The sequence below is a fragment of the Periplaneta americana genome, chromosome 2 (assembly GCF_040183065.1).
Source record: "Periplaneta americana isolate PAMFEO1 chromosome 2, P.americana_PAMFEO1_priV1, whole genome shotgun sequence".
In the NCBI taxonomy this organism is placed as follows: Eukaryota; Metazoa; Arthropoda; class Insecta; order Blattodea; family Blattidae; genus Periplaneta; species Periplaneta americana.
The window spans coordinates 218407758-218419686 of NC_091118.1; the positions used below are offsets into that span (position 1 = coordinate 218407758).

At 37.5% G+C, this 11929-nt stretch overlaps 1 protein-coding gene across 4 annotated transcripts in view; it reads right to left on the reverse strand.

Moving 5' to 3' along the window:
- The window catches only part of dpa (disc proliferation abnormal), a 63793-nt gene extending 51896 nt beyond the window's left edge, over nucleotides 1-11897 (reverse strand). The window contains exons 1-3 of one of the 4 annotated variants that reach the window (XM_069819591.1): nucleotides 11767-11897; nucleotides 10461-10613; nucleotides 9323-9488 (exon numbers count right to left, since the gene is read on the reverse strand). In XM_069819591.1, the coding sequence (XP_069675692.1) occupies nucleotides 9323-9488; nucleotides 10461-10604 (310 nt within the window). In that variant the 5' untranslated portion in view covers nucleotides 10605-10613; nucleotides 11767-11897. The other 3 variants (XM_069819588.1, XM_069819587.1, XM_069819590.1) reach the window with 3 other exon arrangements.
- Between the last annotated feature and the right edge of the window lie 32 nt (nucleotides 11898-11929).

Sequence of the window (11929 nt, forward strand, 5' to 3'; positions counted from 1 at the left end):
AAAGCAATACGGGATCATGATGTTGCTATTGCACATATTCGTGCTTCTAACGCACTCGCGACTTTTGGAACTGTGCGTATTGAAACTGAGCTAAGTGACCAAACACAACAAAGTATTATTCTACATAAAGAAAAGGTAACACGCAATAGAGACATTCTGAAAAGGCTTATAAACGCCATTTGTTTACTTGCAAAATTGGAACTTTCATTTAGAGGAAACGGTAAGTCGAAAATGTCCAACAACCGCGGTAATTATTTAGAACTTTTGGACTACACTGCCCAGTACGACCCTCTTCTAAAAAATCATTTGGAGATATCTACAGCATTCAAAGATGTATCAAATCGTATTCAAAATAATTTAATTGAATCTGTTGCCAGTGCACTTAATAAGGAAATTAAACAGCAATTGAGACAGTGAGATCAACAACCCACTAACTCCAATTTTTGACAAAATTCAGTTATGGACTGGAAGATGCTTTTTGGTTTGTCCTGGATGCGTGGAAGGCAAGGATACACTAATTTCGACATTCATCTGCATTCTGGGGGCTGTTTTAAAACTCGTGGAAGTCAAAACTCCACTTACTCCATGGAATAAGAGAGTTTTTGCATTCCAAGCTTAATTTTCCGGTAGGTGGCAACACTATCGCTCAACCAGCTGAGTAAAGTGATACGATACGGTATTCAGAATGTCACAAATGTCTATGAAATCCATGTAAGTAAGACTATAAAAGGCACAATATCGAGGCTAACTTCCAGAAACACAATACAGATGCATCATTCCCCAGTCAACTAAAGTACAATTCAGCATTGCCATTGAAAGAAAAAGGCAAAAGGACTTGCAAAATTTAATACAGTTTATTTCTGAGGAAATAAGGATAAATTACCAAACTCTGTTTGCGGACAGTAATAATCTATAATCTAGAAGCACAGGAAGAACATGAGAGAGAGAAAAAAAACAGAATCTGTAACATGAATGAGACTGTTAACATTTTAATATTGTTTGTGGTTTTATTTGTGTATTTTGATGTGCTTTATGGTAATTTGTGATTTTCTGTCTCATATATTTGGAATTTTAAAAAATGTAGCAATGTTAATCTTAATAATAAACTTCCATTTTCTCGTATATTCCAATGTTTCATAAGAGAATTATGATATACTTATCTTTTTTTCTTCACATGGCTCATATTTATTCACTTTTTTTAATTCATATACTGTGGAAGTCAGAAAACCACTAACTCCAGCAGTGTTTATTTCAAATTGTGGCGTAAGATAATTAAAAAATTTAGGTTATGAAGTATTTAACTGACAAAGAATGTAAGTTTACACAATATTAATAGATAAATGTATAATATTTAAAGTTAGTAAGAGAAATAATAAGTTTTTTCTCTCTCCTGTAAAATTTGGTTTATTGGAGTTGGGGAGTTTTTGATTTCCCTGCCTCAATTACAGAAATCTGATTTTTTTTTTTTTTTTTTTTTTTTTTGCCTTTAGCTGATGAGACAACTGACGTCTCGAATAAATCACAATTTTCTCTCGTTTATCGATATACGATTGAAGGAATGGTGGTAGAGCGGTTTGTGTGCCTCCGTGATGTGAGGACAAAACAGCGGCAGCACATTCTGATCCTATTTTTAAGACATATTCAAGACTTTTCAAACTGCAGTAAGAAACTTGTCGCACAGAGCTACGATGGAAGTGCAGTGATGGCCTCTTCATTACTTGGTGTCAAGCTAATATTAAGGCTTCTTTTCCACAAGCTCTCTTTGTTCACTGCTATGCACACTGTTTAAATTTAGCACTGTCCCAAAATGCTTCAAGTATTCCTGAATGCCATATATTTTTTGCTACTCTTTCTGGACTTGCAGCATTTTTTTCCGAATCATCAAAGCACACAAAATTTTTTGATGAATTTTTGGGTTGACAATTACCACGTTTCCCCAACAAGATGGAATAATTCGGCAAGACTTACTAATACTCAGAGTAGTCTTTTATAATAGTATTTTTAATTTTAGGCAGTAATTGCAGTAGGCCTAATCTTATAGATTTTGTAAAAAAAAAAATTGGTACCAAATATCAATATATTTTTATAATTAGTAATATTATAAGTATTTTAATCAAATATAAATAGTAAGAAGGAAAAGAAAACTTGACTACATGGCTGCTTGGGTAATCTGTTGGGCCACCACAGGTCACTGATTGTTAATTGAAAGAATCTAGTAAATCTGAGAGTATAAAAACAATGTGCTCCTAAATAATGGTAACAATGTAACTATTGCTGATAATATGGTATGCAATGAATCAAATAACACATTTGTTCGGAAGGATGTATTGCCTAGCACATCAAGAGCCGTGGATTGAGTTAACGAACAGAGGAACTCGATAAAGTTTAGTGAAGTAGTTAAAATGAATTTTTCTGCATCTTTAAACAGTAATAATGTTAGAACTGTTAGGAAAACTGATGATACTTCTGGATGTGAAGACGATGTAAATGAGGATCAGTTAAATAGTGAATGGATGGATACATGTTCGTCGAAATTCACGACTTGTAGGGGATAATAAAGACAGTGATATTAAAACTGTGTCAAAATTAGTGAACTTATACCGCATCCACACTTAAAATGATCTACATCATAACAAACCCATGTGACCAGCTTGCGTTTCACTGGTTATGACACCGAAGCGCAATGCAGAAGCAATAAGCATGTGAAAAAAGTAGATCCCTTCATTAAATTAAAAATATGTCCCCTGAATATATGTGTTATTCTTCTGCAATTGAAATAATAGTATTCAAAACACAGAAATGATTATAAAATGTACCTAATCACGCTGAGATCAATAATTACAACTTAAAATAGTTTATTGCATATGCATGATGCATTTGAGGGTGGCAGCATTTGCTTGTGATGCAACAAAATGGCTAGAGATGCTGACTGGGTCTTCTGTCGAACCCAATAGTGTGATGCTCCTTCTGACAGTGTTGAAGCTGATAGTGGTTAAAGAATGACATTATGGCCTGGAATGAAGCAAACAATATTCTGTGTGATAAAAACCTGGTAAAACATGAACTTTTGCAAATGTCACTAATAGATATGACAAATATATTGTGACAGCTACACCAGGGTTCGAACGCGTGTCCGTTGGTCGCTTAGGTGTGGCGGCGAGGGGAGCATCTGGATGCCGAGAGGGTAGATGGGCGGTGTACTACTGCGATGCGCAAGGGGAGGTTGCGCGCGCATCTGGTGCTGGCAGAGAGGAGAGGGATCTGGATTGTTCGAGAGTGCTATCTCTGGACACGCGTGGAACCTTCTCGTCTACGTCGCTGTGGTTATAAAAGAGAAGACGCAAGTGAACGTCATTCAGTCAGTCAGTAAGCCAGTCTTGTGTAGCAGTGAAGCCAGCTTCGAGACCAGAGCGCGACTTGAGTTGTGTCCGTAACTGTGGAGCCTGAAGCCCGGAGTTCAAGTGCAGTGGACCGCAGTTGGGGGACCTGAGTTCGAAGTTCAGCGGATCGTCTCTGAAGGTCTGTGGTTCGAGATTCTGTGAACGCGAGTGACTGAGCTAGAAGAACTAGCCAAGACAAACGAGCTGTGAACTGAGAACTGACCGTTCTGTGTTGTAAATAGTGCTTTGTAAATATTAGTTAAGATTAACAGTTCATTGTTGTTCGTAATAGTCCAAGTAAATTGTCATTGTCGTCAGTGGAGTGCACTAACGAATACTGTGTTACTGTGTGGAGAGCAAATCCTATTGTTGAGATAATAAAGTTACATTGTTGTTGAGTTGAAATAAATTTACAATATTGTGGATTCTCTTGCGCAACAGGCTACCATGACAGTGCAGCGACTGCCCCCTTATAATTGTTTATTAAATCCTATAGAAACGATAAGATGTTAGGTGAAGGGCTACATTAGACAGTGCAACACGATGTTCAAGATTAGAGATGTCAAGGTCTTGATTGAGGGAGCAATTAAACATGTTACTGCAGATGTCTGGAAGAAATCCATCGAACAGGTTATGGAAGAAGAAGCTTTGTTCTGGGAGCTGTACAATTTGAGTGATACTCTTGTTGATAAATTAGTTACCATGGACAAAAGCAGTGGTAGTGACAGAGACGAAAGAACTGAAACTGATAGATATGGATGGGACAGAACCACTTCCGGAATAGAAATAAAAGGTAAGTGTTGCAAGTCTAAACTTTTTAAAAGTATGGCTTACTTAGTACTGCGTGTATAATATGCTGTATAACTGATGCTTAAACTAGTTATTATTCTGCTAAAACAAACTCTTACTACTATTAATAGTAACTAATTCTATATACAGTATGTCACATCGTTTATTACCTAATATACTTACATCACAGCCATAATTATGTACTTCACATGTGCTCCATGTCAACGTGACAGTAATTGCGGCGCGAATGGCGGAAGGATACAATTGGGGCTTGTTTATGTTAGGATCACTTTAAGAGTGGGTGGGCTTCACATATCCCACAAGTGATGGACGTGACATCTGCTAGTGTCTTATTTACTTCAATTCTTTATTTCTATTTGGTGTTCACTTTTTAAGCATGAGGAAAATAAAACATGATGACAGTTATAAACATTTACTTTCATTTTTATCTGTAATTTACAAATGTAATGATGTGACATCAGGTATGAGCAGTACAAGTACAGGTAATTATTTCTACGAATTTTGGATACTTATCAAAATATCTATAATTTATACATGGAGTTCAAGACTTAAGATTACACTCACCTTAGTTTCATGCCGAATTATTATTTATAAATGTCAGTTTTAAAAATTTTAAGAACTGCATGACGGACGTGACACATCCAAAGAGTAGGCCTTGTTAAGATCATAATTGAGTTTAACACATTTGAGAAAAATGACACTATGTAAAAACAATATTCTAACATAATATTCAAACTTCACTGAATTAAAAGTATTGTTAAGGTAGTCAATATACAGAAAAATTAGTACAGTGAAACCTCTCATTTACGGACATCGAAGGGACGTAATAATCTGTCCGCATCTGAGAGGTGTCCTTTATTGGGAGGGAGGCTCCCCAGTCTAACAGTAAATTTATAATGTATCCCATCATGCTTTAAATGAAATGTATTACTGTAGTTTAATTTTAATTATGGTGCACTATAGTAAATTCTTTGTAACTTTGAACTTCAGTAGATAAGACCGAAAAGGAAAATATAGTACTGTGCCATCCAATTTTATTCCAGGTCTACAGTTACGCAGTACTGTAATTTACAGTTTTCAACTTAACCTTTACGTTCAGGATTTACACCTGCGGAGTAACAATTAGCTCGTCTGGCCGCGAAATCAGATGGTCTGGGTTCGAATCCCAGTCGGGAAAAGTTACCTGGTTGAGGTTTTTTCCGGGGTTTTCCCTCACCCCAATTTCAGCAAATGCTGGTTAACTTTCGGTGCTGAACCCTGTACTCATTTCACCAGCATTATCACCTTCATCTCATTCAGATGCTAAATAACCTAAGATGTTGGTACAGCATCGTAAAATAGCCTACTTCAAAAAAAAAAAAACTTTATGTTCAGGTGCCATGTCTCTCGAAACAGAACAACTGATTGAAGTGAAGAGAATAATCCTACTATCCCTATCATGTGTCGAATAAAACTTCACGATCACGGAAACCTTGGACCCATCAGACAGGTTAAATTTTATGACTTTATTTATCCACCTGCTTCCAGCTAACAAGGGGTAGCCGGCTGGGCTAGTGGTAGCAGGTAAGTCATGTAACATTATACACTGGTCAAAAAAAGTTAAGCATAATTAGCATATAACGGTTTTTATTGATTAAAATAAAATAGATAAATTATAATTGGGTTCCTTGGTACCACAGAATAAACTTAAAAGTAGAAGTACACTATTTGTTAACAATGGACTCAATATGAAATGAAAAAGTTGCATTGTTTGGAAACAACGGAAAAGATAATGGAAGTTGAAATTCGTACAGCATCAAAGAAAAGGAAATGGTGCTTTCAGTGCCCCGTTTAATAACGTGTTGGTCCTCCACGAACCCTGAGGCACTCTTGTATGCGATGGGGCATACTCAGTACCAACGCATCTAAGCTCTCCTGAGGCAAATTGTCCCATTCTTCCAAGGCAGCATTCCTGAGTTCTTGAATCGTTAATGGGTGATGTGGACGATTGGAAATGGCTCTCCTGAGAAAGCTCCATGCATGCTCTATGCGGTTCATATCCGGTGAGCATGCTGGCCAATCCATTCTTCGGATCCCATGTTCTACCAGATACCGCTGCACACAATGAGCACGATGAGGCTGAGCATTATCGTCCTGTAGAGTGAACCCTTCTCCTACAGTCTCTGCAAAACCACTTACTATGGGTTGGAGGATGTTGTTCTCATACACGCCAGCAGTCATGTTTCCCTCTATTGAAACCAATGGTGTGCAGCGGCCAAACATGACACCTGCCCAAAACAAGATTGAACCACCAAACTGTTGGTGACGTTCCACGGTCATTGAGGAATGATTTCGTTCCCCTGTTCGTCTCCATACGCGAATAGAGTTGTTGTCAGGGTGTAGGCCCATTCTCACTTCGTCTGAGAATAAAGTTCTGGTCCATTGGTCTCGTGTCCAATTCTCATGTGCTCTAGCCCATCTTGCACGAGCACCCCTGTGATGTGGACGGAGTGCTGGAGTCTTGAGTGGTCTTCGAGCATACAACCCTAAGTCAGGAAGTCTATTGCGCACAGTTTGGCTACTTACAACAACACCAGTGGCTTCGCGCAGGTCATGGCGCAGAGTTGTAGCTGAGGCTATAGGGTTCCTACGTGCAGATAACCTTACATACCGGTCCTGACCTGGTGTTGTTTTGCGTAGACGGCCCTCGCGAGGTCGATCTGCTATTGACTGGGTTTCCTGGAACTTTCTCCACAGTCTGGAGACAATACTCTGATTCACATGAAGGATGTTAGCAACATCAACTTGTCTCATGTTTTGTTCCATCAAAGTAATGATTTTGATGCGGTCTGCCATTGTAAGGGTGTTCCGAGCCATTGTACTGCACTATGAAGCAAAACGACACTGACTGAACTTCGCTCGAATTACAGGCTTTGTTTATTAGCCGTGATTTGGACATTACCTAGTGATGCAGAATAAAACAAATGAAAGAGTTTGAATTGGTAAACATAATGCGTGTCATATAAAACCGAAAGAAACATAAATATCAGGTATTACTGGGTAAACTGGAAATATGCTTAACTTTTTTTGACCAGTGTATTAAATAAATTTGGGCTTAAAACAGAACCTAGAGATATGCCACCTGTAATTTTTTTTGCATAAAGATAAATGATTATTTACTGAATAAAATGGGAAGAAAAGACTAAAATAATTAGTACCAACTTGTGTGTTATATATCAAACATTATGATCATTTAATTAGTCCTACAATTATTATTTACATTGTTTTTTTTTATTTCTCGCTTTAACACTTGATTAAAACTATAAAACTTTCTGAAATTAAAGTGTTAAAAGTGTTATAATTTTTTAAAAAAGGTAATGTACCATTATGACAGATGAGTCCTGTTTCAACACCAGTGTGATTTCATATTCAGTGTCCTTCGAAACTACTGCTGCTCCAGCTGGTCTTGATTTCTGGTGTTTGCTTGCGTCAACGATGGGGGTGTGGGAGTGTTGCTCTTATGGGGGGGGGGGTTGTTTGTATGTCGTGTAAGTATTATAATATCGTATAATGTATGTGTATTGAATTATATTGTGTATTAAGTACATGCTCTGGATGTTATTGTGTACTTGTATATTTCGTACTGTGGACTTTTTGGTGTCATGTGTAATACGAATATTTCAATATCTGTTTCAGTCTTTATTGTTGTTAGCAATATGTTCTGCGTAATTTGATGTCATCTATGGTTTAGTTATTGCTTTAATGTGTTCACTATATCTTATATGAAATGACTTTCCAGTCTGTCCTATGTAAAAATCTGGACAGCTATTGCATTGTAATTTGTAAATCCCAGTTGAATTATATTTATTTGTTTGGTGCGACTATTTATATATTTCTATATTGTGATTTTTGTTTTATATGCTATCATGTATTTTAGTTTTCTGAATTGCAATTGCATCTCCACTCAGAAAACTAAAATACAAGATAGCAAAGCAACCACTCTGTGAAAGCAACGCAAAGCAAGACCATAAAGAATAACGGCACCGCATTACTATCGACTGAGATGCACTATCAAACATGCTGGTACTATTGATTATTGAAAGATGAGTCGACATTTCGGGCTTCATTATCACAAAATCCACATGAAAAATGTTCCTTAAAAGCGGCAATTAATTAAATTATTCTTATGATAATCTGACTGGGACTTCACAGATTATTCCTTAAAAACGGCGTTTTACTATATATGAATAATTAATTTTAAAAATCCGAAATTTTTAAAATCAAATTGATTTAAACCATCCAACACTGCCAGTAATAGAAAACTGTCATCCTAGGCAGCAGCTATACACAGATGATACTTACTTACTTAGAAATGGCTTTTAAAGAACCTGCAGGTTCATTGCTGTCCTCACATAAGCCCACCATTGGTCCCTATCCTGAGCAAGATTAATCCAGTCTCTATCATCATATCCCACCTCACTCAAATCCATTTTAATATTATCCTCCCATCTATGTCTCGGCTGCCCCAAAGGTATTTTTCCCTCCGGCCTCCCAACTAACACACTATTTGCATTTCTGGATTCGCCCATACGTGCTACATGCCCTGCCCATCTCAAACATCTGGATTTAATGTTCCTAATTATGTCAGGTAAAGAATACAATGTATGCAGCTCTGCGTTGTGTAACTTTCTCCATTCTCCTGTAACTTCATCCTCTTAGCCCCAAATATTTTCCTAAGAACCTTTTCTCAAAGACCCTCAATCTCTGTTCCTCTCTCAAAGTGAGAGTCCAAGTTTCACAACTATACAAAATAACCAGTAATATAACTGTTTTATAAATTCTAACTTCCATGTTTTTGGACAGCAGACTGGATGATAAAAGTTTCTCGACCGAATAATAGGAGGCATTTCCCATATTTATTCTGCGTTTAATTTCCTCCTGAGTGTCATTTATGTTTGTTACTGTTGCTCCAAGATATTTTAATTTTTTCCACCTCTTCAAAAGATAAATCTCCAATTTTTATATTTCCATTTCGAAGAATATTCTGGCCATACTCAGATGATGCCTATAAAAAAGAATTCATCTGCAGCCTACTGTGAAGCATGTTATTGCTTGTGTTATGGGAATCTAGAAGACGACTAGCTGAAACTCACCAACTGCAAGCGGACTAGTAGGATTCAGGTTGGCGGCCGGCGAGGGCTGGTCCGAAGTGTCCACCACAATGTTGTGCTGGGACTGACGCCGCTGCTGAACGCCCCAGCGCTGAGGTGTGCCAGCAGGCGTCCGGCGAGAGGGCGTTCCATCCACTTGGTCTGGTCTCTGTACAACGAAAATAAACCTCTTTGTAACAAGTGCTCGTAATATTCACTATCAAAACTTACAGTCATGAAGAAGAAGCAAGGAACTCTAATTCTAGACTTTCAGATTGGTTCTCCAATGTTGAATTAATAAATGAAACAATAGTGGTTTAACCCATATTCAAACACTCAAAAGCGAGGTTTCTGTACATTTCGAATATTTTGAAGAGTAAAAGAAGAGTCCAAAACAAACATCTTTCGTTGGAAACTCACAATCTGCAGTATTGAAACATTACAGGTCATAAAATAGGCAAATGGGAAATAGATCAACAAGCTCAGGTAAATTCATAAGAGATTGTTAAGAGGTATTATGTATATGAGGAGTGTATTGTCTTTCTTTATTTCATAGTTTTCACCAGTGATTATTCCACTGTAGGCCAGGGCTGGGCACCAAGAGCAGACTACTCGCCAGCCACATGACTTCTCTTCAACCTCTTTCTTCCCCGCCGAACACAGCACAGCGTTGATGCCATGACAGATGAATATTAAGCGTCCCCGTTCAGAGTCTAGATTCACTCCCGGTGCCCAGCCCTGCTGTAGGCCTACTTTCTTACAACTTTCAATAAGTTTTTTCTTATACTCAAAATCATACAAGCAAAATACTCTGGCTCTTAAGGAAAAAAAGAAATTAAGACATGTTAATATTGCCACAGCTACAATAGCTTCCTGCCCTGAAGCTGAATATAGTTATGAACTTACGAAATAGCATTTATGTGCTGTGCTACCTCTAATACAGAGAAATCATTCATGTTTGTGTGTTGAATATATAATTCAGTAGAAAGATTCATTCATTACCTAAACATTCTCTACATTTAACTGGAAAGTGATGGATACAAATGGACAAAAGGAGCGAATTATACAAAAGAATTAAATATAAAATGTTTAAAATGAAATTCAACAATCACTTGTACAGGTCCCAACGAAACATCCTTACATCTCTTCGAGCTGACATCTGTCTGCTTGGGGTCTCCATCTGTCGAGTTGGTGTCCTAGTGCTTCTTCTTGGAGTTCGTCTCCCACTGTTTTCATCCTGAGCAGAATGTCCATCTTCCACAAGGCTTTTAGATGGGCTCGACATGATTATTAACTACACAAAAATATTTTAAAATGTTATAAAACACTAGTGTATACTCATACTATGCCTTACATATACGAAACTGTGTTAGGTTAGGTTAGTTTATGCTTTTGTTGTCTTGCATGACAGATTACATTAGTTTAGACTTTGTTACGCCTTGCATATACGAATCTGTGCAGAATTTTCAAGCGCTGGGCAAAGGCTGGTGAATTTTTATTTTGTGATGTCAGTAGGCCTACCGGTCACTTCCGAAAAGACCAGAACTACTGTTCGCTAGTTTCACCGATTGTTTTTAATACAAAGGGAACACACTTTACATTTGCAATAAATTATTGTGAGAAAACTGGCTCTTTTCAGTAACCACTGCTTATGTAATTGGCATTCATTGCTGAAATTCTTCTTTTTGACCTAATAGCCAGAACAAATACCGCGGCTCTTCCCCCTATGCTTTAACATATAGGAGTGCCAAGTGCAGTTTCTCCAATACCGCATACATCTCATCCATCTTGAAATACAAACAAAAAACTAATATTGAAAATGACAGAAATAATTGAATGGTATGTGGACTTCATCGTGTTGCATCTTGCAATGTAGCTTAAGACTGCACAAGTAAATCAAAGAATAAGCCTGTGCGTGTGGCAGGCTTACTATGAATATTTCCCACTCATTTCACACCTACATTTTGCCTAATAGGAAATTGCTTAATACCCATTAAGCTTTCCGAACGTAATAGACATATTCAATTACAATCATTTTTCCAAAAATGTTGTGGGAAAAGCAAAGTTACACTTCCATACTCAAAACAACCAGAAAATCCAAATCAATTTAATATCTCACAATAATACATACCTAAGTAGTCTTCCCTGTTACTTCAACCTTTAAAAGGAACTTTTTACTTACTAAGACTTGAAACGAGATGGCTATAATATGAACCTCAGAGCTATTAAAATTACAACTAAACGAAACCTACATGCTCACCTTTGCTTATACCGTAATACATTAAAAGCGCGGGAAACTTGGACAACAGTGCCAAAGTGCCAACATAACAATTTTTCCCTAGAGCACTTTGAATTTACCCCCTTCCTGATGTTATTCGTCTGCCAATTCCCGCCTTTACAAGAACCAATCATATTCATATACACTGACGGAAACTGGTTGGTATCACCTCTGGACGCTGATGGAAGTTCTGCTACAGCGCTGGAGCATCAATGACGTAATCGCTAAAATTCCGCGATTGCTCAGCGCTGAGATTCGGAATTCGCTGAAACATACGTATAAAAGCATAGGAATGTGCACTGAGTTATTTCTTGCTGTTATGATGCGGGATA